Source organism: Mesoplodon bidens (genome assembly GCF_964165515.1).
Source record: "Mesoplodon bidens genome assembly, chromosome: 12".
Taxonomy (NCBI): Eukaryota; Metazoa; Chordata; class Mammalia; order Artiodactyla; family Ziphiidae; genus Mesoplodon; species Mesoplodon bidens.
Genome location: NC_138168.1, coordinates 84,817,381 through 84,843,122, shown reverse-complemented (window position 1 = coordinate 84,843,122; position 25,742 = coordinate 84,817,381). Strand labels below are relative to the sequence as shown.

General features: G+C 54.0%; 1 protein-coding gene across 5 annotated transcripts in view; it reads right to left on the bottom strand.

Moving 5' to 3' along the window:
- SYNJ2 (synaptojanin 2) overlaps positions 1 to 25,742 on the bottom strand; it is a 98,857-nt gene that overhangs the window by 43,447 nt on the left and 29,668 nt on the right. For 4 of the 5 annotated variants that reach the window (XM_081250697.1, XM_081250700.1, XM_081250698.1 and 1 more), the window contains exons 2-5: positions 20,870 to 20,956; positions 11,723 to 11,993; positions 7,791 to 8,016; positions 411 to 494 (exon numbers count right to left, since the gene is read on the bottom strand). In XM_081250697.1, the coding sequence (XP_081106823.1) occupies positions 411 to 494; positions 7,791 to 8,016; positions 11,723 to 11,993; positions 20,870 to 20,956 (668 nt within the window). Of the gene's footprint in view, positions 1 to 410; positions 495 to 4,393; positions 4,672 to 7,790; positions 8,017 to 11,722; positions 11,994 to 20,869; positions 20,957 to 25,742 lie in introns of those variants that run through there. The other variant, XM_081250701.1, reaches the window with a different exon arrangement.

Sequence of the window (25,742 nt, the reverse complement as noted above, 5' to 3'; positions counted from 1 at the left end):
GCTTTCCGGGAGAGTCACAACTCCCTAAAGACATCTCAGGCCATGCTCTCAAAACACTGAACTTGAGTCTAAGTGAAGGTACCTGCAATCACACGATGTGGTCCACTTACTTGCAAAGACCTTCCACCTCCCCAGTGTCATCAGTGAGCTCGAGATCGGAAAATCACACAACATATATGTCTCTGGGTACAACACCACACACACACACACACACACACACACACACACGTGCATGCTCACACACACGTGCACACACACTGTGACAACTCAGCTCAATCCAACTGGGCTGGGGAAAAAGACCAGAGACTGTGCCATGAAAGAAATATGACTAAAAGAAACAACTCACAGCCGTTTAAAAGAGAAGAGTGGGTGAACAATGACACACGTGAACAGGCTTTTTTATTACTTACCTGGAGCCCTGGCTGCTCCCAAAACAGCGGAACGGAGCCTCTGATCTGAACAAAAGACGACACTCCATCATCCATGTAAATCGCCTGCACCACAAGGAGACAGAAAGGGAAAGGTATTCTTCAATGAAACCGAATGTCCTGGGGCCGGGTAACGGGATCCGGCTGCCTGAGACCCGACACCAGCCAGAGCGAAGGGTGACGGCAGGCTTGAGCGCCCTCTGCCCCTCTCCCAGCCTGGCCGAGCTGCTCCCCGCCCCGCAGGCCGGCCGGCGCTCACAGGCTTGCTCCGCTGCCCCCCCAGCCTCCGAGGAGGAGGGCGCGGGTGGATGGAAACCCCACAACCGGACCGACCTCCCCGAAGAGCCCAGCAGTCCCCTCCCCACCAATTTTAGGAACAGAAGCAAATGGGCTCTGGGATTTAACTAAGACCTTCCTGGGAGCCCTCTAATGTCACCCTGTCAACTGGCGAAGTAGCAGACAGCAACTGGAAAGGGACTGGAGGAAATGAAATGAACCAACTGTAGCCCAAAGCCCTAGTTAGCTGCACTCGTCGGTCCTGCACTTGACAACGCAAGTCAAGACTTGACCTGAACTCACAGTTGGTCCTGGCCCTACACCACTGTGTTCTTGAACGTGTCAGGGAGTCCACACACACACACACACGGCCTCCACAAACTTCCAGGGTAGCAGCACCTGCACAGACACAGACCACCCTTTCCAAGTTAAAGAATGTATCTCCTTCCTACCCCACACACAGTTCTTTCAGGCTGTACCAACTCCTCATCCGTCTGCAGGCCCCTATTGACGCTCTAGTGCCAGGGAGGTCTAAAGGGACAAAAAGTACAGTCCCAAGCGTCACGAGGGTGAGGGCTGCGGCAGCTATCAGATGCTGCCCTTTATCTGAGTAACTCTACCCTGGCCTGGCAGGGCTGGCCCCAGGCGATGCTACTGGCCCTTTCCATTGCTTACCGGCCTGCTCCCTTACAGGGTAGCTTTCCATGCGGCTAGATCACGCTCAGATCACACATGCATTAGTAATTCTGCAGTGGAGGACCTGAACATTAGACCTGAAGGTTCCCTGAACTTCAGGAATTACATGAGCCTGGGAGTTACAATGTTGAGCTGAAACTCTATCCTTTAATCTCCAAAGGAAAAAAATGTACTGGGTGAAGAACTCGTCTGTTTCCAGATACTGATCACCAGCAAATTGGTTACGCTCCATTATGCTACTGACAAAAGCAGAAGAGAGTAGCAGGCTATTTAAGCTACCGCAGGGAACACTGGCTACAGCGAGATTAAATGTATACAGCCTCTCTGCCTCTGTTCAGATGGCTGAGAATCACCAATTTAGCCAATATCTCTATGTAAAGACAACTCATAACAGTGCTCAGGACCTGACGGAAACTAAGGAACGATTACCCTTCACTTTACTTAATACGCGCTAAAAGCACTTCTTCCAGCATTAGACGACGCCCCTCTTGAGCTGGAACTTAACACAGAACCAGCTTCAGAAAAACACCGACAAGCAGTCCCAGCACTCCGGACCCCACCCCGGGGGCAGAAAGAAAAGATGCCTCCAAATTTCTCCATTCCTCCTCCCGCATGAAAATATTCTAGTTCTGTGCCCATCCTATCATCAGGGACACCCACCTACCCAAGGTGGTAGGACAACCCCGATCATCACACAGTAGTGATGGATTTAAGGTGCTTTCCTTTCTGGATGAAAGAACACAGGTTTTAAAACTAGTGGGAGCTTCAACACCTGGCCTGACCTCACAGAGGTAGTTTCAACAGAGGGCACCTGGGGGCCCTGGGGGCGGAGAGACAGGATGGAGAGTGAACGCAGGTCAGCACGTGAGCTCTGGGACCCCACCGACCCGGGTCCCACTCCCCTCTGCCCAGCGGGGTGACCCCGGCTCTGTTCCTTAACCACCTCCTGCCTCGGTTTCCCTCTCTCAATGGAGTTAGCGTCACCTGATCACAGAGGGGTGACGTGCCCTGAAGCAAAGGAAGGAGCATTCTGGAGCCCAGGGTGGTCACTCCTTCCCGTTCAGGTCGGAAGCCTCCTGCCCCACAGAACATGGGAACAGGGCTCAGGCCGCGGGCAGGAGAGGGAATCTAGGAGGGGACAGACAGAGGTGGGAGGGAAACGCAGAGCAGGAGGGGCTTCAGGAAGGGGGAGCCACCGCGGCGTGTGGCTCGAGGCCAGGCCTGGCACCGCCGGACCTGGCACCGGAGCGCCCCCCTTTCACAGAGTGGGGGAGCAGCAGCCCAACAACCGTAACGAGAAAGGGACAAAGCAGGAAGACCTGCCACTGGACAGAGACACTTTTCTCCAAAAGGCTTTTTGCTGAACTTCTGGTCCAGGATGAGGTGTTTGCAAACCAATTCCTTCCAGGTCTGCATTCTCGGGAGGACACTCACGGTCATCCTAACCTCCCTGATGAATCAGTGGCCTTATCTTCGGGAGCCAAATCTTTATCTTTTGTTTTCTTTGGGTAAATGAGGGGACTTGCTGTGCCGCCAGTCATGGCGGCAGAGCCAGCTCACCAGGTGGGACTCCCCGCAGAGCAGAAAAGACTCCCGACTCCGCCCAGGGAGGCCAAGATGCCGTCCACACCTGCGCACACATGCACCTACGCAACACAAACGCACACACAACATATACGTGTGTGCACACGAGCAAATACACAACACACATATGCCTGCATGCCCACACAAAACTCCCCTATCCACAAACGTGCACACATACACAGCCTGCCTTGGAGGAGAAAGATTGTTCTCTTAGGGAAAAACATAAAAGCAAGGCAGGAGTGGATGGTTTGAAAACACCTCCCTTTTCTGGCTCCCTGAGTTAGTCTCCACGTCAGGGATCCAGCCTGCTCCATCTCGCCCCATCGCTTGTCTGAATGACAGAGGCAAGCAGCCCATCAGCCACCTCATGCCTCTGCTACAGGACCTCCCCTCCCCAGTGGCTAAGGTCTCAGTCCCTTAGCAGAGGGCACAGGCCGGAGGGGACCTGCAGGCAACACAAGAGGGGCCAAGCTGCCCCAGGCAATGCTCCTTCCTGCCGCGGGCTCAGTACCAATGTCCTCAAGTCGATGCCTGCACCCTCAGGTGCGGACATGAGGTTTCAGATCCTGCCGTTTCTCTAAATGCCAGGTCACGAAGCAGGCAACGCCTTGTGTCTTCCTCTCCCTCCGTGGTTCCCCACTTCCCAGGGTCCTCCTCCAAGACTCCCCACCTCCCAGGGTCCTCCTGCAAGACTCCCCACCCCCCAGCGTCCTCCTCCAAGACTCCCCACCCCCCAGCGTCCTCCTCCAAGACTCCCCACCCCCCAGGGTCCTCCTGCAACACTCCCCACCTCCCAGGATCCTCCTGCAAGACTCCCCACCTCCCAGGGTCCTCCTGCAAGACCCCCCACCTCCCAGGGTCCTCCTGCAAGACCCCCCACCTCCCAGGGTCCTCCTGCAAGACCCCCCACCTCCCGGCGTCCTCCTGCAAGACCCCCCACCTCCCGGCGTCCTCCTGCAAGACCCCCCACCTCCCGGCGTCCTCCTGCAAGACCCCCCACCTCCCGGCGTCCTCCTCCAAGACCCCCCACCTCCCGGCGTCCTCCTCCAAGACCCCCCACCTCCCGGGGTCCTCCTGCAAGACCCCCCACCTCCCAGCGTCCTCCTGCAAGACCCCCCACCTCCCGGCGTCCTCCTCCAAGACCCCCCACCTCCCGGCGTCCTCCTCCAAGACCCCCCACCTCCCGGCGTCCTCCTCCAAGACCCCCCACCTCCCGGCCTCCTCCTCCAAGACCCCCCACCTCCCGGCCTCCTCCTCCAAGACTCCCCACCTCCCGGCGTCCTCCTCCAAGACTCCCCGCCTCGCAGGGTCCTCCGCTAGCACACAGGCCTCTCCCTGCCCTCACTTGCTCTGCTGTCTTTCCTTCTCTCTCCAGGTAGGAGGCTCACAGCTGAGCACGGACCACTCACCGTGGGAAGCACCCCCGAGGGCCAGCTGGTCTGTCTCCTCCCTGCTGTGACCCCACCCTGCAGGCTCCTGATCAGACTCAGCCGAGGGGCTCAGGATGTGCATCTGTGTTGCCGACGAGGACACCCCTGGATCGGCTCTAGGAAACGACCCCTCCCCTAGGGTCACCTTCTCCTCCACACGCCAGGGCGGTCACGCTGTTTGGGGGCCCCGCTGGCGTGAATCGTCCGGCTCCTCCCGTGGTGTAGAGGTCCGTGGGGAGCAGCCTGAAACGCACGCGCCCCACGAGGAAGTGCTTTGGGTGCAAGCCCACGACCTCCTGCCCCATGTGTGTCTGTGAAAACGAAATCACCGCGGGGCTCACTTGCAGCCTCTGGGTCCCGGCAGGACAGCAGCTGGTGATGTCTGGCTGTCGGCTCATCCGCTGCTCCCGGGAGCAAGGTCGGGGCGAGAGCCTCATCCAAGAGAGCAGCCCGGAGGAGGAAACGGAGGAAAAACACAAACCCGGAAGCCCATAAAGCTCACAGGAGCCAAGAAACCCCTCCCCGAGCCCGAGAAGGGAGGCAGGTGCCGGCAATTTAAGTAACAGCGTGGGCTGCGGGAGCGGGGGGCAGGGCGCTGCGGGCTCCAAGGGCTCGCGGGCGGCCGCGCGCTGCTGGAGGAGACAGGGTCCCTGCCTCCGAGCACGGACACGGGGCAGGCAGGACACAAGCACAAGTCACCAGGCACACTTAGACAGAACAACCAGAGCAGGGGCCCAACCCTAGTCTGCAGAAAAATGAGAAGAGCAAGGACAACAGGGAGGCTGTTCATAAAGCTAAGTGTACTGCAGTTAAAGCACAGCCCTAACCTGTTCATGTCAGAGTATGTCCTTGTGTTGGATTGAATTGCGGCCCCCCTCAAAGATATGTTGAAGGGGCTTCCCTGGTGGCGCAGTGGTTGAGAGTCTGCCTGCCGAGGCAGGGGACACGGGTTTGTGCCCCGGTCCGGGAGGATCCCGCTGGGCCCGTGAGCCATGGCCGCTGAGCCTGCGCGTCCGGAGCCTGTGCTCCGCAACGGGAGAGGCCACAACAGTGAGAGGCCCGCGTACCGAAAAAAAAAAAAAAAAGATATGTTGAAGGCCTAACCTCCAGCACCTGGGAATGTGACCTTACTTGGAGATAAGAGCCATTGCAGATACAATTAGTCAAGAAAGGTCAGGTTGGAGTAGGATGGGCCCTGAGTCCAACACGCCTGGTGTCCTTATGTAAAGGGGAGAAACACACTCAGGGAGAAGATGCCACGTGGTGCTGGAGACAGACGGGACCGATGCCGCCACAGCCGGGCGTCGAAGCTGCCAGCGGGAAGGCTCCTCCCCCAGAGGCTTCCGAAGGAGCGCGGCGCTGCGCACGCCTTGATCTCGGGCTCTGGCCTCCAGGACTAGGAGACAATACATTTCAGGCCTTTTCAGCCCTCCCCCACTCCCATCATTTGTCGTGCTCGTTACAGCAGGAACATAGGAATGTAGGAAACTACTACATCCTCTTACATTTTCAGTGTTAAAATGTCTTATCATTTAGGAACAGACAGTGATAAGGAGGCCAGCTGCTTTTTCAATGACTTACTTGACAAGACACAGTAGATGGGACCCCAATTTTTAAAAAAACTGGTTAAAATCCAAAAACATCTCAGGAGCACTAAACAAGGTACTCTCTGCCCAAGGGCGGGATGGGGAACGAGGCGAAGGCTGAACCGCAGGGGCTCGCCCCAGGGCTGCCCGCTGGAAACCTCCTAAATCCTGCTCAGCTACCAGGTTCAGGGTCTCTGGTATTTTGATTTGTCCAAAAATGCTTTGCATCTTTGGCCCCCACTTCCCAGCACAGCGCTCAGCCTGTGGCAGGTGAAAAGTAATTAAGATCTGTGGAATGAACTGAATGGTGCAAAGCCTAATACCACAAGGATAAAGACCGGGATGGAACACGGTGAGGAAGGCCCCCCTTCGGGGGCCGCGTTTTCTCTGTCATTTTTAACCAGCCGCGTCTATGTCCAGGAGAGCTGCAAGTCACAGGCAAGAAACTGCCCCTCTGCTCATCTTCAGGCTGCTGACTGACAGCCCCCTACTCACCATCTGACCCCCAGAGGACCCTCCCCGCTCTGTGCCCTCCGAAAGCCCAGGCAGGTCCAGCTCACACACCGAAGGCAAGTGCTCAAATCTGTGCTGAATTAAACTGGCTAAAGTCCTGGTAGGAAACACCTGTCGCAGCTGCAGCCGTAAGAGGGGATGCAAAGTCCCATCACCACTAAATAAACACGGGCTGTTTGCAGCTTGACACCCACGGCAATACTACACCTGTGCCTTTCATGGGCTTTCCTTTGATTTATTCTATCTGTTAGTCTACACGGTGGTATTATCCTACCGTGTAGGATAATATCGCATGTTAGCATGTTCGCAAAAAAATCGCCTGTTAGCAGAATAATAATAATAATAATAAATAAAGCAGTTGTAAGACAGCATCTCTGGGAATGAGAACAGAATTTAGGGGGGAAAAAGTCAATGAGAAATTAAGCAGAAGGTTCTATTCCACGGGGCTGAAAGCAACAGCTGCCTCACATGCAGATTTCACAACTCCCAGCTGCTAAGAGTTGCTTCCAGGGAGAAGCTTCAGTGGATCGAGAATGAAAAATAACTTCCTTCTCTCATCCTGCCATTATTCATCTACTTACTTGTGTCTTAAAAAGATTTCAAACCCTATTGGTTCATTTGTCAGCTGCTCTCTGAAAAACCGCCACCCTTCGTGATTATCACGGCAAAAATTCCTTCTTCTTTTTAGCTGAAAATACCCCTGGGTAAGCAACACTTTTCCAGCGTGAGAAGAGAATCAAAAAAGATACAGCACACAGGGACTTCCCTGGTGGCACAGTGGTTAAGAATCCACCTGCCAATGCAGGGGACACGGGTTTGAGCCCTGGTCCGGGAAGATCCCACATGCCGCGGAGCAACTAAGCCCGTGAGCCACAAACTACTGAGCCCGTGTGCCACAACTACTGAAGCCCACGCGCCTAGAGCCCGTGCTCCACAACGAGAAAAGCCACCGCCATGAGAAGCCTGCGCACCTCAGCGAAGAGTAGCCCCCGCTCACCACAACTAGAGAAAGCCCGCATGCAGCAACGAAGACCCAACGCAGCCATAAATACATAAATAGATAGATAGATAGATAGATAGAAAGAAAAGATACAGCATGCAAACCCGAGGCCACATTTGCAGACAGAGCCCCAGGGACACACTCTGTGCTCCTGGGAGAGGGAGGAGCCACATTCATGAGAAACTGCCTCTGGCGCCCTCGCCTCCAAGGGAAACAAGTTTGCACAGGTTCCTCTGCTCTGAACCAGCGGGGGCCACGGGCCGGCCTGGGCACTGACCTGCTCCGTCTCCACGAAGTTGGACACGTGGCCGTCGTCGTTCACGCCTCGGGTGTGGAAGCGAGCGCCGGCGCGCTCGCAGCTGATACGGGAGATGAGGCAGGCCTTGGCCTGCTTGTGAGAGGCGTACACCGTGCGCACGGCCACCACCCCGCAGATGGCCTTCAGCAGCCAGTCACAGCAGCGCACCTGGTGCTGCCTCAGGGGCACGTGCAACAGCTGGTTCCTGCAAAACAGAGCCCCACAGCGGCTCAGGCCGCCTCACATCCTCGAGGAAACACCGTGCCCAGAGCAAGTCGGGGAGGTGCCATGGGGCTGCTTTCCCGCACTGCACACCCCCCATGAACTCCACACTCGGGACACACAGCCCGGGACGTTCCTGTGCTTTAGAGACACGCCAAACGGTGGGGCCACGGAGACACGTGCAGCAGGAAAGGGCTAGGAGTCCTTTCCTGAAGCTACTCCCAGGCATCAGTATCAGTGAATGGAATCCAGGTACAGGTGTGAGTCAGCCACAGGCCTTTCAGGGAATCTCAGAGAAGCCTCTGTTTACACTGGTGGCCTCTGCAGTTTTTGATAATAAATCCCATCAGTAGAAATTTAATCATATTTTATGATGAAAGGATAGTGATAAATGATAAACTGACAAATCATAAAAATAATTAAAAATATGCATGCTTACATGTTTACTTATATTCAGATCCCACAAGGTGAATGTAATGAGAGCATTACAAAGCAATGGATAATAAATAAACGGGATGAGATGAACATAAAACCTAATGAAAGTTCTAGTACTTCCTCCCCATACCCAGTGGATTGTTCTGGGTCTCTGGCATCCACGATGATAACCATGGGGATAACAGCCAACGTTTATCAAGGGCACCGAGCACCGTTCTAAGTGCTTTGGGATGGATCAACTCACTTCATCCTGGAAACAGCCCTATGTACCAGGTGTTATCATTCACCCCATTTTACAGATGAAGAAACTGAGGCACAGAAGAGAAGTACTTGCCCAAGGTCACGGTGCCAGTAAGCGGCAGCGTGGAGTTGGAGCTCTGCTCTTCACCCCGAGCCTCTCCTGCTGAAGGCCCTACCTTGACAGCTGCACCTGTGCATGGCCACACCCTGCTCTCATCTCTCGCTAGGCCTCCCCAGCGCCCACTGGCGCTTACCAAGCAGGTAAGTGGTTGCTCTGAGAAGTGGGGCTCGGAGGGTGTGCACGGGCCTCAGGCTTCTTCCGGGCTCCACACGGTTCACCCAGGGGACCCAAGCAGTGCCATTCTGAGGCCCCTAACACGCTCCCCAGGAGGCAGGAACCACCACAGGGTAGCAAGCTAATCTAGATCACAATGCCCTATTTGTTTAAAAAAGGCAGCACTGTTCCTGCCCTAAGCAGCTCTCTCATTTCTGGAGAAGTGTGCTGTGAGCTCTGACGTCTCAGGCGGCTTCTCCAAGTGGCAAGAAGCAGCCACTCCCTGCTCTCAGACCAGCCTCCCTGACGTGACCGCGTGGGCACTAAGGGACACCCCCGCCCCCCGCAGGAGCAGGGCCGTGCCTGACCTCTCACACCAGGGAGCTGGTCTGCCTAAAGAATGATGAGCGTGAAGCATTACTTTACAAAAACACCTTCCCCTCTTCTGAAACCCTCTCTAAAATTCAGATGATAAACCATCTATAGTAACCCACACATGAAATCAGCATCAAGGGAAGGCCTCCAGAATATTCCAGCGTCTTCCAGCCCCACAGCTATGGCTACCATCGGTCACTAGGGGTCAGGAGAAGGAACCGTTTGCCAAACAGACAACTCTAAATAATCCTGTTTGTGGTCACACTGGCCTAACCCCCTGTGGGAGGACAGCTCATATCCTTGAAGGAAGAAACCCAAACCTATAAAGGAAAACAGCTTGCGTCTCCTTCCAGGACTGGATGGTACTAGGAAGCAACGATCGGTGGGGAACAGTAACCAGCCCAGAAAAATGCCTTCACCCTGCTGTACACCAGCCACGTTCAGCGTTGGCCCCATCTGACTCCAGATGTGGGTTCAGACCTTGAACACTGCGCCCCAAATGGTGGGTTCAGGTCATCAAGCCCGTGACCACACAAGCTGGGGCTGACTCAGCTGTGGTCAGCTCCATGGGTGCCGCCCTGAGCCCAAACACCACGCCCTGGAGTGTGGGATGGCCCAGCAGCCTAGCACCCTCCAGAGCTCAAGACAGTCTGGTGTCCACGTGGGGCCTCCCCCTTCCCAAGCTTCTCTCAGCCTTCACTCTGTGATTCTCTGCTTTGTCCTTGTGGATCTCAAATCTCCAACCACAGAGCTGGCATCAGGAGGCCTGGAAAGAGCAGGTACAAAGGGCAATCCAGATTCTCCAGGCATCCAACAAACGTTACAGCCTCTGAGACCTCTAGCCTCTGCTCATCAGACAGTCCCAGCTGAAAATGAGCCCCCGGCCTAACAAAGACCCCTCGTAACCCACAGCCCCTGTGTCCCTGAGCTTGGCTGCCTTCAGGGGCACATGCACCTGCAAAATGGAACTAGTGATTCACAGACACACCATCCCCTGGGCCTGTTACTCAGAGTGTGGTCCTCAAACCAGCAGCACTGGCGTCACCATTGGCTCCTTGCTAGAAATGCCGAGTCTCGGGCCCCAGCCCAGCCCTGCTCAGTCAAAATCTGCATTTTAACAAGATCAGCAGGAGATTCACATGCTTGAAGTTTGAGCACGCATCTGCCCCCCAAACTCAACAAAACCAGAGAACCTAAGAAGATTTGGTGGGGCAGGGAGTATGGGGACACATGGAAGGATAGGGTGAACCCCCTTTCTCCAAATGGAAGTCAGGAATTCACTTGTGGGAATCCCAAGCACCAAGGTAAGTACACTTATCTGGTGATGGAAACCTATGACCTCCTTTGTTTGGGTAAGGGAGGGATGCATAAATAAAGGGCACAAAGAAGCCTCATCAGTCCTGACTCAGGGCTAGAAACTGGTGTTGCCCCAAAGGCCAACACTGGAATCTAGGAACGCCTCATTATGTGAGGTGTATTGGAACAATATCTACAGCAGGATTTTCACCACTTTTGCTTCTGACTCTCATCTCCTGGTAAATCTGAGGGGAACAGCTCCATTGCATATGAATCACTGTACCCACCGGCTCTTTCACAGGACTGGTGAGGGTCATGACCCCTGGAGCCCAAAAAGGGAGATAATTTACATATTTATAGGGTCATCCACACCTAGCTAGTCCCTGAAGGAGCGCCCAGATGACCCTAAACATACAGAAACCCAACCACTCTTGCCTGGGCTTCAGGTCTGTCTTATCACACTACTGCACACCACCTTGGCAGGATGACTCAGTTTTGCCGTTGATACAACTGGTTTGGCTTCGTGATTAACAGCATGGGATCTGGAGCCAGATGCCTGGGTTCAAATTCCCTCTGTTATTCAAGCCTCTGTCTCCTTACCTGTAAAATGGGGATAACAGACCCTACCTCATTGGTTACTATGCGGATTATGTGAGTTATGACCCCCAGAGAACTTAGAACAGTGCTTTATAAATGTCGGTGGTAAATGTCTGTACGCTGGAGGATAACCAGGAGAACTGAGGGGACCAGGGGCCAGGGAAGCACTGAGCACAGCCCAGGCACTTAGGAGAAACCGGCAGATGCTGGCACTTATGCTCTTTATTTATGGAGCAGATTTTCCTTCCTAAATCTGCATTAAACCATGTTGAACACCCTCCCTGACCCCTGGTGGGGAGTGGGGCTTGTTTTCCTCTCATTGTGCGGAGAGTGAGCGGGCACAGATCACAGCTCTCATAGGTGACCCACATGCCGGGGATGATGCAAAGTAGAGATCAAGGATGCAGGCGCCCATCAGAGCCCGCCCTCCATGTAAGCTGGGGGCAGGAGAGCCCGGGCCCCAGGGCCTCACCAGAAGAAGGAGTTGCCCCACTCGGAGCTGTCATCGCCCTGTTTCTGTGCCCGGACAGTGAGGTCAAAGCAAGACCCATCATTGGGCCACGAGAAATAGAAGACACCTGAGTTGAGGATCTTCCTCAAGGCTGTGAGGCGGTCCTCCTCCTTGGCCTCTTCCTGAAGTGGGTAAAAGTCGGTGGCGGTGATTTTGTAGATTTCGGCTTCTGGAACTCTGCCCACAGATGTGCAGCCCGTCACCAAAACCAGGAAGCTCAGGGAGGTGCCACCTGGAAGGGAGTGAGACATGGGGGCTGAGGATCACGGGCGGCAGAGCGGCGGGTGATGGGCAGCCGGGCTTTCAGCTGCAACCACGCAACTTCCTGTTCTCGCCTTCGCATCCCCCAGACCTCGCCTTCCTAAACTCCGTGGCTCAGGGGTCCGCCCTGTCACCTGAGCCTGAAGCCTGGAGCCGTGGTTCCAGAGCCCGGCTCCTGTCCAGCAGCGGCAGTGTCACCTGCAGCCTGTTAGAAATGTGAATTCTCGGCACCACCCAGGCCTCTGGGGCCGGGCCAGCAGGCTGCGCTTACCAAGCCCAGGTGGTCCCGCTGCCCTCCAGAGTCTAAGGATATGCCTGCCTGGAGTCTTCCCAGCCCCACACCTCAAGCCTCTCAAATCCACCCTCCCCACGAGTCCTCAGGGCCCCAGCCAGAGTCAGTCCTCCAAGCTCCATCGCTGCAGCGGCCTCCCGAACCCACTTGATCGCAGACCTCCCTCCTTTGCTGAAATCCTTCCAGGCTCCCACTTGCCCACAGGGCTGAAGTGGGAACATCTGGGACCTCCGAGCCGCCCCTGCCCACCTCCTGCCCCTTCCTACACACAGCGCCCAGGGTCCAGCAGCTTTTACAGGCCGTCTCTGCAGCTCCTCAGATGCGCCCTTGCACCCCTGGGCCTCTGCCAGCGAGGCCTTCCTCAGCTCCCTCCCCAGTCACCTTCCCACCCTCAGCCTCTAGACCAGCAAGAGCCTTCCCAACGCCTCTACCCAGCCCCATTCCCAGGAGAACTCCTCTCCACCCTTCTGGGGTCAGGTCGGCAGCACCTCCTCCAGGGAGGCTTCCCTGCTCTCCCAAGACACTGCTAGGTGTCCCTTCTAAGGGCTGAGTGGTAGCGCTCGTCACACACAAAGCTAACAGCCTCCTTCCCTGCGTGTGTCCCCCAGTAGATTGGGGGTTCCTTAGGGGCAGGGCTCTGTTTGGTTGTCATATCCCAGCATCCTGGCATTGCATACGGCAAGTGTTTGATGAACACTTCCTACATAGGCCAATGAGAGAGCAGCTCGAGCCTCTCCTCCCCCGGTGAAAGGTTACCCCAACCAGTGCGGACCCCACTGCCAGGAGGAGGATACACCCCTCTCCGGGGATGCCACCACACCATCCGTGGCTGTTTTCTGTTCCAAGGCAATGCTCTACTCTGGGGACACTGGGGACACTGCCCCATAGTCCTCTTTTTCAGGAGAAGGCCCAGGAGATAACTTGGGTAACTAGCCTTTAGGGGCTGGTGTGATTCTGGTCCAGAGCACACTCCTCCCATCTTACTGAGGTTTAAAGGACCCGATTCCACCAAGATCTACTCCAAATGTTCAGTGGTCATTATCTGGAGCGATGGTGGTCAGCGTCCTTAGACCTCTGGACACTTTGCTGAGACCCCTAAGACTACCAATTCCACTGCTCACTTATGCTGGACTCCTTCCTCACACTGAATGGGAAGAAGTCCTGCTGGGGGTCGGGTAGCATCTGGTTTTTATTAAAGAACCCTTCATTTGATAAACAGGTCACCACTCGTACCAGGCCTACCGGGGGTTGGGGGTCACATACAACAGGCAACCATACTGGCTCGTAGCCCACGTCTCCAGTCACATGATCAGGAAATCATTTTGAAACAACAATAAGGCAGTTATGCTGTGGACAGTGACAGGTGTCAGGGGGCTGAGTTTCCTAAGTAGAACAGGTGTCGTTTCTGGAAGACAGGTGGGGTTTATGTGGGGGTGACATCCTCAAATTTCAGCCTGACAAATACAAATACTACCTCAGCCTGTGCCAGAACCAATGCCCAGGCATTCCATCTGCCTCTTCCGATGGGCTCAGCACGGGGTGAAGCAGAGTTCGAGAACTGTCCCCTCGCAGTGGCCAGAGGACAGCCCGGTGGTCTAGGCTGCGAGCCCAAGATCAGACTCTGGAGGGGGTGGGTTCCAGGGGAGGCGTGGGAAATTCTACTTCATATCTCTCCATCCGAGTCGTGAAGTGGGCTTCTGGCACCACTTCCTCAACAGCCTCTGCGTCGGGGGACCGAGTCCCTGGCAGGAGTTCCAGGGCGCTCCGAAGGCAGCACGCACTTCCCGCACAGGGCAGTGGCCCGGGGGAGGCGTGGGGCGGGCGTGCAGCTGCAGGCATGAAAAGGCTCTTGAAATATACGAGAGCAAAGGGAAGGGGCCGCCGCCACCGAGGCATCGGGCTCCCGAGTCCTGGGACGAGGGGCTCAGGAGAGGGTGAAGAGTAAGAAGAGCCACCATGTGGGAGCACGTTGGAAGCAGATGCTTTAGTGACAGTTAATCCTGAGGGCGATGCTTACCGTGTGCCAGGCACCATTCCACAAACTTCCTCCCAGCACCCCCATTAGGGAGGTACCATTTGTAGCCTCATTCAAAGGAAGGGAGACAGGGGCACAGGGGGGGTGAGTAGCCTGCCCGAGGTGGCACAGCGGGGAGGTGGGATTCGAATCCACTTTCTGGCTATCCCACCCGGGCAAGTTACTCAAGCCAAGTCTGGTTCCAGAGCCGGTGCTCTTAACCATGTCCTTGCAGAAGGACGGCCAAGCTGCCTAACAGCGCTGCTATTTTACACAAGAGACTGTCCCCAGGGAGCTGAATCACCCGCCCAGTGCACAGCTGGTCTGTGTTGAACCAAGATGCAAACGTGGGTCTCACCTTGGCCCAGGCTCCATCTAGCCATAAGGTCCAGCAGCCTTCAACAGCTTCCGCTGTTGTCTAAGAATTGTGGCTGACCAATGCACCTCTAGCTCATTTTCAAATTGACACCAGAAGTGTTCATTATTAAGTTTAAATGGTTGTGAGTGATATATTTTCCAGCATGTGCTAAGTATTGACATGTAAAAGTAAAACCGGTGTGGGCCTCTTTACCAGCATCCAGTGGAATCTAGACGGTGATTCATACTCATCATCACCTATTGTTTAAAGGAATCCATGAACAAGATCTTCTTTAACAGATGGGATTTTTTCTCCTATTTCCAGTCCACTTTCCCCACAGAACTTCATCCTAATGTAACATTTTGTGCTTCACCTGATCATATTGTACAGCAATTGGATTCTGAAGCTCCAAGTCTCTAAAAAGAGTTTCTTCTGGCTTGAGTTATCACTGCAATGATTTTTAGTACATGATTGGTCAAACAATGTAAACAAAACATTTTTGTTAAATAATTGTTTAATAGAAAAAGTAAAGATTTGTTGGAAAGGCTTCTCTTAATGGGGTGGATGGGACTTAACAGTTCATGGATAAATATTATTTATTGATGGAATGAAACTATCAATAGATTTTATATCAATTCTAGTTCTATTTTCCATTTTTATAGCAGTGAACACTAAGAGACCTCGTTTACATTAAAAAATAGGTGGGAACAGAAAGGGCTTCATTATAGAAATGTCACTCAACCATTCAAAATCCTTCTGAGCTACACGTTACGAAAAAAGAAATCACAATAATCTATCAACAAAATTACTGTTAATGCTGTCAGCTGATGCCCCAATTACTTCTTCCATTTTGTGGAAAGCAAATAATTGACTATCATCTGGCTTGTCAACAAATTTGTTACCTAGTCACTGAGGTGACTGACTTCCTCAACGGCTGACAGTATTCTGAACTGTCCCTTTGTCTGGCATCCTAGAGGCATTTACTTCTGAAGCAGCCCACCACGATGAGGCAGGGGAAAGGTAAGAGGGCAGACAGGTGGTTGTGGATGGAACAGAGAGGGTGAGAAACCAGCCCCTCATCACAAGACATTTTTAGGCAAACCGAATACTGGAAGGAGTGGAGGGCTTGGAAACTGTTCTCCTCAGATCTAACCACGTCCTGCACCGTGGACAGTCTCTGTGACCCCCAGAAGAACAGCCCTAGGCCTCCGTCCCTCCAGGAGGGGGACCTGCCTGGCCTGCTCAGCCTGGCAGGGGTCACTCCAGCCCTGGCATCACCCCATCTACCCATCTGTGTAACAGCCCCTGTGCTCTCATGCACTGCAGGAGACAGGGGTTGGGGGTGGTACCGTGAGGATGGTGTTAGCCTGCGATCCCACACGGAAGGCATCTCTAGGGGTAAAAGTGAGGCCGGTGGGACGCGCCACCCCCCCCCACCCCGGCGTGTGAGAAATCCCCTCTGCCGTCACCTTGAGCATGGGATCCAAGCTGTGCTTCCAGTAACCCAGGATCAATTTTCTCACGGCCCAGAAGTAAACTGGGCCTGGAACGGGGGTGGGGATGTCTCAGAAGTCATCAGTCAAGGCTGAGTCCAAGGGCTTGAAACCAGTTAGGGCCTTGTAGCAAGGCAAAGACAAAAGCCAAGCTGGCCTTGGCCTCAGAAGACGGGGCTCTGGGCTCTGCACGCCTCCCATGGCCTCTGGGGCCTCAGACAAGTCCCAGGCCCTCTCTGGGCACCAGATGGGCTCCCCGTCCCTTCCAGCTCCAACACTCTGGTTCCAGCGCTCTGGCCCAAGCAAGACCATGCCTGGGTGAGAGGTTGCCGGCCAGAGTCAGGTGAGGAGGGGGTGAGGGCAAGAAATGGGTCACAGGCCAAAAAGACACGCCACAACCAGAAGAGGTCACACCCGCACACAGAGGCAGCCTGAGTGTGCAGCGTGGGGCGACGGAATGCAACCAACTCGATAGATATACTTGTTCACGGGGACAGGGCTTCAGTTTGGGAAGATGGAAAACGTTCAAGAGACGGATGGTGGTGATGTTGCACAACAATGTGAATGCCACTGACCTGTACGCTTAAAACTGCTTAAAATGGTAAATTTCATCTTATGTATATTTTACCACAATTTAAAAAAGCCTCCAAAACCTCAATATCAATGTAGAAATCCTCTCCCTCAAAACCCTGCTCCAAGTCAGAGCTGCCCAGGAGAAACCCCGACCCCTGCAGTGCCAGGGTCCGAGCCTCATCTGTGGCCACCTGTCGCCCACCATCTGGCTGGGAAGGGCGGGCGCTGGAGTCACGATGAGTCAGGGGCAGACACAATGGTTCATTCAGGGACGATGCTGGGCATTTCTGTGTTGGGTTTTCTCTGCGTTCGCTCGGCCTTGGAGTTCTCTCCCCGGCCAGGTGCGTACTGATCTCAACCCTGGGTGCCTACAAACTGTCTTACCTACTCGTCTGCTGGTAGAGGATATTCTCAGATCCGTGAACATGGGACTTAGGGAGCCTAGGCTTCCCCAGCTGTGAAGTGATGAGCTGTGGCCAGAGGAGCCCGGAGCTCCCGCCCCTGCCCCTTACCAACGAGCTCAGAATTCTAATTATCTGTATCCACCTGCTCATCTCAAGTACCTCTTTACCCTTCCCTACCAAGAAGATGAGAGCAGTGAAGGCAGTGGTGCGCTGGCAGCTTTCACCAGCTCCCGGGAGCCAGCTGTGCACATCACATCCCAATTCCACACTGGCCTGAAGTCAGCCACGGTGGGTGCATTTACACCACAGAAATTGGCAAACGCGACCTGTCAGGGATTTCCCCGCAGAGAGCTGGAAGTCAAACAGTGGTACAGCACACCACTGGGTATAAGTATTAAAATAAATTATTACAACTGACGGCCATCCCCTTTCAAGACTTGCTGGAGGACACTGCCTTCCCCGAATCTCAAAGGCTCAGAGAGACTCGAAATTCCCTCTCCAGAGACGTTCCATTCTGTGGTGACTGCCCAGAGAAGTCAGCCCTCGGCTGGCCTGTGCAGACTAACCACCACCAGGAGTCACCGACCTGAAGGCACTCAGCCTGGGCCACACACCTAGTTCTCCCAGAAAGACCCATCCCCTGCAGGACAGCCTCCCCCAGCACTCAGTACCCAAGTTCAGTCCATGTTCATTCTCTCACATTAGCCCCTTCAGAACCATGTAAGATAGACTTGAGGCAGTTTTCCTGCTTTTAGAGGAAATTAGAGATTAAATTAACTCAGGTCAGTCTGTTGAGAAGCCGAAACTAGATTTGAGGAGGGCTGTCTGGCGGAAGGTTTACAGGACTGGCATGTACAGTTTCACAGGCTGTGCACTGCACAACTCCAGGAGACGCAATTCATTAGAGACCTCAATTTCTTCAACCCCTGAGGCTATGAAAACAGGGAGGCCTTGAGAGCTTAGGTGAAAAGGGAGTTAAATCCCTATAATCATCGGGATAAATTCTTTCCATAGCTATACTCTCACTTTCTATGCTTTGTACTGTCTATGTGTCAGGAAGCCCAGCTCCGGGGCTTATTGGGGGGCTCCACCCCCTTCCTGCTGCCATTTCAGAGAGGAAGGAGGGACTTTGGCTTCTCCACGAAAATCTACGAACCTGTATATGTTTCTTAATTTCTAACATAAAAGGCTATTTTCACTGAGGTAGATTGAAACTGAACAACTGCGCCAAGTTAAGAGCCTGAGGGGAAGTCTCTTTGTACAGAGGCCTTCAGCCTAAGAAAATCAAAAGGGGCGGCCGACTCCCACTCGGGCTGGTTGTCTCGGTAGCAAATGAAAGTTGGAATTTCACTCTGTGCTGCTGACACCCTCCACAGGTGGGGAAAAAAACAAAACAGACCATAGTCCTGGGGTGGGGACTTGCACTGGGAAAAGAAATTCAAGTTAAAGCCAAACACTCCTCAGTGTAGCCAAAGGGAATTTGAAAAACTCGATGACAAGGCCCAATCCTTCCATCCTTCAGATACCCTGGGCACTTTCAGAAATGTGTTGAGAAAGGCCAAATAATCCTGACATTCCAAAAGTCAAACGCACTCTCACTATGCTCAGGGAGCCTTCACAGCCCACCCTGCAGGGTGACACTGGTGGGCAGGGCTGAGGGTGCTCAGAGGACACCAGAAATGGGGGCTGGGGACCAGAGGTTGTGCTCACTCACCCCTCAGGGGAGGGTGGAGGGCTGCAGGCGGGGAGGAGGGCCTTGTCCAGGGCAGCTTTAGGAGTTGGTCACCTCTCTCCACTCCCTGCCCCGGGATGAGCCTGCTGCAGCTGGGCACCCGCAGACACCCTGGCTCACTCTGACAATGTCTCTGGGGGCTGCCACCCTTCCCAGTTAGGACCAGTTCCCTGGACCTGATCTCAAATCATAGCCCAGGAAGAAAAGCTTTGCCCTGGGATGTGGGGAAGGTACTGCCTTCCTGGCCTTGAAATCTCAGCCTTTCTGTTGCTTCCAGGACAGAACAGCCTGGTGGCTGAAGGAAGCCCCTGCAGCCAGAAAGTAAGAGTTTAAAACCCAGTCGCCACTTGAGGACTGCCCGACTTTGGGCTAGTGACATATGAGAAATGGACCATTAATTTATGTACAAGAAGAATGTTGCCAAGTATAAGTAAGATGCCAACAACTGTAACATATCTTAAATGTCCAGGTGTTGTAATATAAAACATGTGTCACAGAATAGATGGAATACAACCCTTAAGCTCTCTGCCAGTAACAGGCCCTACCTCACAGGTTGTTGGGAGAGCTGCGTTAATAAATTAAAACACTTAAAACAGTGCGTTAGCACAGAGTAAGCACCATGTGAGGTTAGCTGTCATCCTCATATCCTCACGACTGACGAAAGGCCACAGGAATTTTTCATAACCTCAGGAAAAAAAACTGCTGCAGGGGAAAAAAATCTATAGAAACCCTTGGCAGGGAGCACATCTTCATGAAAAAAGCAAGGGTCTGGAGGCAGCTAATCCAGGTTTGAATCCTACCTAAGCTTCTCAGGCAAATTTCTTTTACCCTCTGAGTCTGTTTCCTTTACTGAAAACGAGGATAAAGATACCGTATCCCACTGACTTGTTTTTAGGATTAAAGAATCTAATGTATACTTAGCCATTGGCACAAAATAGACATTTAATAAACGCATTTTGTCATGTGGGTACCGAACGCTTTTCCTAAACACTGTTGGGAGATGATCAATGTCATCATCATAGTTCAGAAAAAAAACCATCCCACTAAAGAAAAGACCAGAAAAGTAAGGGCAAACAACAGGGCTGTTCTGTCAGCTTTCAAAATCCTCGATCCAGGAAAACAGCTGCTCCGTGGATGTGGAGATGCACGCGCTCAACTCGGGAAGAGCCTGCGTTTGGTAAACTCACAGCCTGCTCTGGTCTTGGCCCCATAAGTCCTCGGAGACACTCGGCTGTAAATTAGGCAGCTGAGAGGGGAGGAAGGACACGGGGGCTGCAGCCCCAGAAGTGCACCAGGGCTCCCAAGAGGTCCAGGAGCGCAGAGGTGAGCCAGGGGTCCCACACGGAGGCGGTGACACCCCGCCCCAGCCTATGGCTCAGCCCCTCGAGTGTCACACCGAGCAGGATGCCCACTTGCTCCTGTGATTCTCTGTCCCTTCTAGTCACACTACGCAGCCCAGGTCTGAAGCTCTTTCCCTTGTTCTCGCTCACACCCACCCTTGGTGCCCGACGGTCAGGTGCTGGTGGCTTCTCTCTCCTTGCCAACAACGCGCTGTCCCAGCCCCTCTCCCTCAAGACACACCCAGCAAGTCCAGGGTCTCCAGGCCTCTGACCGCCACCCCATCTGGAACACAGATCTCTTGTAACGAACAAACAAGCCCCTGGGTTGACCCCTCCACCTCCAGACCAGGCTGGAAAACCTTAGATCCTGGTGGGCACACGATGAAGGTGAGCTTCCTCTGCATCCAGGGCAGGAAGCAGCACTGGCAGGTGAGGACCAGGCTGCGCTCACCTGGACCTCCTCCCCAGCCCAGAGGAGCTGGCTCAGCGAAAGAAACATTTGAAAAGATGATAACAGTTAAAATAAAACGCCTAAATCCCACAGTCTTTCCACACTAACATAAGAGAGGCTCTGCCCGGCACCAGAAATCTATCTAGCCAGGGGGGTCTGACAGCCGCTGCCCCTCGGAGTGGGTACTCACCAGACTTCAACCTGAGCTCCCCCAGGCAGCCGTAAGCATCAGTGAGCTTTCCATACTGGCCTTTAATGATCTCCTTTTCTTCGGGAGCTGGGGAAGAAACACAGCACAGACAGCGTCAGCCGAGCCTCCTGTTGCAGTTCATTCACTGCAGCTTCCAGTGCAGCTCCCACCCACTCGCAAAAGAAAACGCAGAGACAATAGCTCGGCCCCAAGTAATATTTGTGGAGGTTTGAGGATCAGCAAATCACTGAGCTGCAGTAACTCAGACCTTCCCACCAAAAGCTTGCTCTGTGCAAGCTCCAACAGCTGCCTGCGGGCTGGAGAGCCAGAGGGGAGTCCCCGGCTGGCAGAGGTGTGAGGGTTCGAGCCCAGGGGCAGTTGCTGCAGACCGGCTCCGTCCCTCTGCGCTGCAGTCCACATGCTCAGAGACAGCAGTGAGTCACTGCTCCCTGATGGGGAGGACCTTCCTTCTTAACTATCGTCCACTGGAGGCTGCCCCCAGGGACCAGCTAACACGTGGGGGCTGAGCAGGAGGCCTGGGGCCAGTGAATCCCAAGGCAGGCTGATGAACAGAGGCCCCAGGTCTTCAGGAGTTACTGGAAACGCCCAGGGCGAGACCCAGGCTGGAGCAAAAGCAAAGGAAGAAAAAGTGACAGAAAGACTGTTAGAAGCAGGGAGCCCTTGACCTTGACGATGATGCCACAGATGCCATCGGAGATGGCGCTGGCTGTTACAGGGGCCAGGCCTTTGTACCCCTTTCTCAGAAAAATGTTTCTAAATGCACAGAACAAAACATAAACCTGGATGAATCCTCAAATAAGGACCTGGCAAATACCATTAGGGAGACTTACTAGGGAAGCCGTCACTCAGCCTCAACTGAATTCATCTATTGAGTTGGCCAAAAAGTCCGTTCGGGCTTTTCCATACTATGAAAAACCCGAACGGACTTTTTGGCCAAGCCAATAATACAAGGGCTCTCCATCTGGGGAGAGGAAGCCCTGGGCAGATACCGGAGCTTCCCGGATAGCTTCTGGGGGAATCTGTATGATCTCTAAAATCGTACGCAAAATTTTTGATGTATATTTTTATGAGGCTAAGATCTATAATTTTCATCAGAATCTCCAAGGAGTTATATGGTTAAGTTATATGGTTAAGAACCAGTTTAATAAATGACATTTTCCTCCAACAGTCGTGTGAATTCTTCTAATTGATTAGGGGTTTTTTTGGTGGTGGGGGGGGATCAGGGAGAAGAGTAACCTGAAGGTAGTTACCATAGCCCTGCCGACTCCATAGGCTTGCCTCAGAGGGTGCGGGACGGCTGGGAGGCGGTGGTATATGTATTAGTCTCCACCGCTGCGGTAACAAATGACCGACCACAGACTCAGGGGCCCAAGACAACACAAATTTGTGGTCTTATAATTCTGCTTGTCCGAAGTCTCTGAAATGGGTTTCACCGGGTTAAAATCAAGATGTCAAAAGGATGGGGTTGCTTCTGGAGGCCCTAGAGAAGAAGCCATTCCCCTGCCTGTTCCAGCTTCTAGAGTCACCTGCATCCTTTGGCTCCTGGCTGCTTTCTCACTCTCTGAAGCCAGCAATCCCATCACCCTGATCTCTGCTTCCATCTTCATACTCCATTCTCTCTCCTTCTCCTGCCTCCCTCTTCCATCTGTTAAGGACCGTTGTGAGTACACTGGGCCCCCAGATAACCCCAAACAATCTCCCAACTCAAGGCCCTCAACTTAATCACATCTGCAAAGCCCCTCCTGCCACGTGGGGTAACATTCACAGGAACTGGGGATTAGGATGTGGACATCCGAGGGGCTCCAGATGGATACAACCCAGTTCCTGGAGCCCATGGGTCTTTAGCTCCCATGCTGATGATAATAAGGACGCGGCACCCTCTCCATCCCCGGGTCTACTCTCTGCCCAGGGTGGTGACAAACCCGCCATTAAGGGACGGGCCCTGTGCCCTGTGCCATGGAGCCCTCCTGGAAGTGGTCTGCTCCCTACTCTAGGACAGGTGAAGCTCTAGGACAGGTAAAGCCTGTGAAATCCCAACCCCACAGGTGGAAGCGAACTGCCCCCTGCAGGCCCTGTTCAGGGCCACACATGGTGTCTCCCAGTCTAACCAGGGAGCGGTAAACAGGAAGCTCCTGGTCCTCACCTCGGTGGACAAGTTGCTCAATGCAAGAGAATAATTCTGACATGAAGAAGTCATATTTTAACCCTCAGAGCTTTACAAAGCCTTTGAACAGAACCCTGAAGCCGGAGTAGCATCTAGGTCTCACTTTGCTGACCCTAAAAACAAGGCGGTCTTTGTGCATTCATGCACCTCTGCAAATAGACCCGCCCGAATAAACAAAACCCCGGGAAACTGCCAGCCAAAGTAATGTGGTCAAATCCACACTTCAGAGGTGGGAACAGGGCTTCAGGAGAAGCCGTGGAAACAGACTGACCCCTTGCCCTGCTGGATCACAGAGGACAAGCCCACACACCACGTCCCCCGCCCCCGCGCCGGGAAAATTAAACAAACACATACAAAAACGACTTTTCATCCTATTTTTAGAAACAAACAAGCACAACGCCACGGGGCCACTTTGTCCCATTCCAATCCTGTAAATGATTGACTCCTGAATATATAATCAACACCATCATCCCCGACGTTCACACGTGCTAACTCACGGCAGGTCACGACCTTATGCACGTGACAGTCCTGGGAGAAGATGCTTTTGCTCCACCACAAACAGACTGACGGTAAACAAACCGGGTGGCCTAAAACATCGAAACTTCCTCAGCTCTCCGTTCTGGGGCCTGGAAGTCTGGAAGCAAGGTGTCAGCGGGCCACACTTCCTCTGAAGGCCCCAGGGGAGGGTCCTCCCGCCTTGTCCTGGCTTGTGGCGGTGGCCATCGATCTTGGCCTTCCTCGGCTTGCAGCTGCGTCACTCCAACCCCTGCCTGCATCGTCACGTGGCTGTCTTCTCCCTGTGTGGCTCTGTGTCTCTCTCCTCTTGTAAGGACACCCATCGCACTGGATTTGGGGCCCCCTCCAGGATGACCTCAACTCAACCTAACTAATTACACCTGCAGTGACCCTATTTCCAAATAAGGTCACATTCCGGGGTACCCTCTTTTTTTTTTTTTTTTTGTGGTGTGTGGGCCTCTCACTGTTGTGGCCTCTCCCGTTGCGGAGCACAGGCTCCGGACGCGCAGGCTCAGCGGCCATGGCTCACGGGCCCAGCCGCTCCGCGGCATGTGGGATCCTCCCGGACTGGGGCACGAACCCGTGTCCCCCGCATGGGCAGGCGGACTCTCAACCACTGCGCCACCAGGGAAGCCCCGGGGTACCCTCTTAAAGCCTAGACTCCCGGCAAACCGTCTCTCCTTTTCTCCACGCCCTCCTCTCCGAGGCCCCTTCCGACCCCTGCAATGTGGAAGCAGGATGCGTCCCATCCCTGTGACGCAGGCCCCCTCGCGGCCCTCACAGCCCCACCTCCAGCACTCCCAGAGGCCTGGCCTCCCGGGCAGCCTGCTCCGAAACTGCCCAACATGCCGCCTGCCCCAAATAACTGTTTCCTCACTTAGTGTCGAGGAAGAAGAAATCCATTTTGCTCTTCAAAAGGGAGCTCACAAATCAAATATGTACAAGCCCTCAGGCAGGTAATGAATGAATGAAGCTGCTGGAGGGGCCATGGGCGACCAGAGGACACGCGCCTCTTCTGATGGGGGCACACGGTCCGTTCCCACCCTTTTACCCTAGGAGGACAGGCCAGCCCAGTGCCAGCAAGCCTCCAGGTTTTCAAGAGAAGTAGGATACTTCTGACTTTTCAGTGCTGGCAACCAGTCCAGATTTATTTTAAGCATCGTGTGGGCCGCACACCTCTGCAGACCGTATTTGATCTGCCCGTTGGCAACTTCTGTCCTTCCTTACTTAATGTCTCAAAAATAGACTGTGCCTGTTTTCCACCCTTCTTTGCATTTCCGGTAGGTTTTTCCATGTGAGAATGTTTTTGCTTCCCCCACCCACATCCCCCTCCCCCCCGCCACTGGCCATGACTTTCCAGAAAGTCCTCTCGTTTACACTCCCACCTTCGTCCTCGTCCACCTCCTGCCCAGGGATTCAGCCGTTCATTCAGTGGGCATGTATCTGAGAGCCAAATGCGGCTGGCACTGTCCCAGGCACAGGGACCCAGCAGGGATCCAAACAGACCCAAATCCACCTACACCAGAGTCAGCCGAGGCAGACACTGGGCAGTGGCAAAGAAGGGACACATGTCATGAACGATGAGTGATGACCGTGGAGGCCAACCCGCTGGGGCTGGGAGCCGGGAGCCGTGGCACTGACGAGGCTGCCGCAAAGGTGGTGGAGTGGCAGCACCTACTCGGTGCCAGGAACCACACAAGCTTCCTGCCAAGGGGGACAGATCAGATCAGTAGCACAATACAGACAGTGATGTGAGCTAAGGAGAAGAAGTGAGCAGGGAAGAGGGGTAGGAAGTGGGGGGAGTGTGGACTTTTACAGTGGGGTCTCACAAGGCCTCACTGCAGGGGCGACCTTTGAAAGTAGATGAAGGAAAGAGAGAGATGGCTGAGTGGACGGTCGGGGAGCACTATGGGTCCAGAAGAGCACATGCAAAGGTCCTGAGGCAGCAAGCATTCTTGGCATATGCAAGGGTTAGCGAGGTCAGCGTGTCTGACAGAGGAAATGGAGTCGGGGACACATTGCAAAGCGCTTTCTAGGTGATAAAGAGACTTGGGGTTTCACTCTGAGTGAGAGGGAAGCATTGCAGGGTTTTGAGGGTCACTCTGGCTGTCCTGCTGAAAACAGATCCTAGAGGGGCAAAGGAAAGGCAAGGAGACCAGTTAGGAGGCCCTA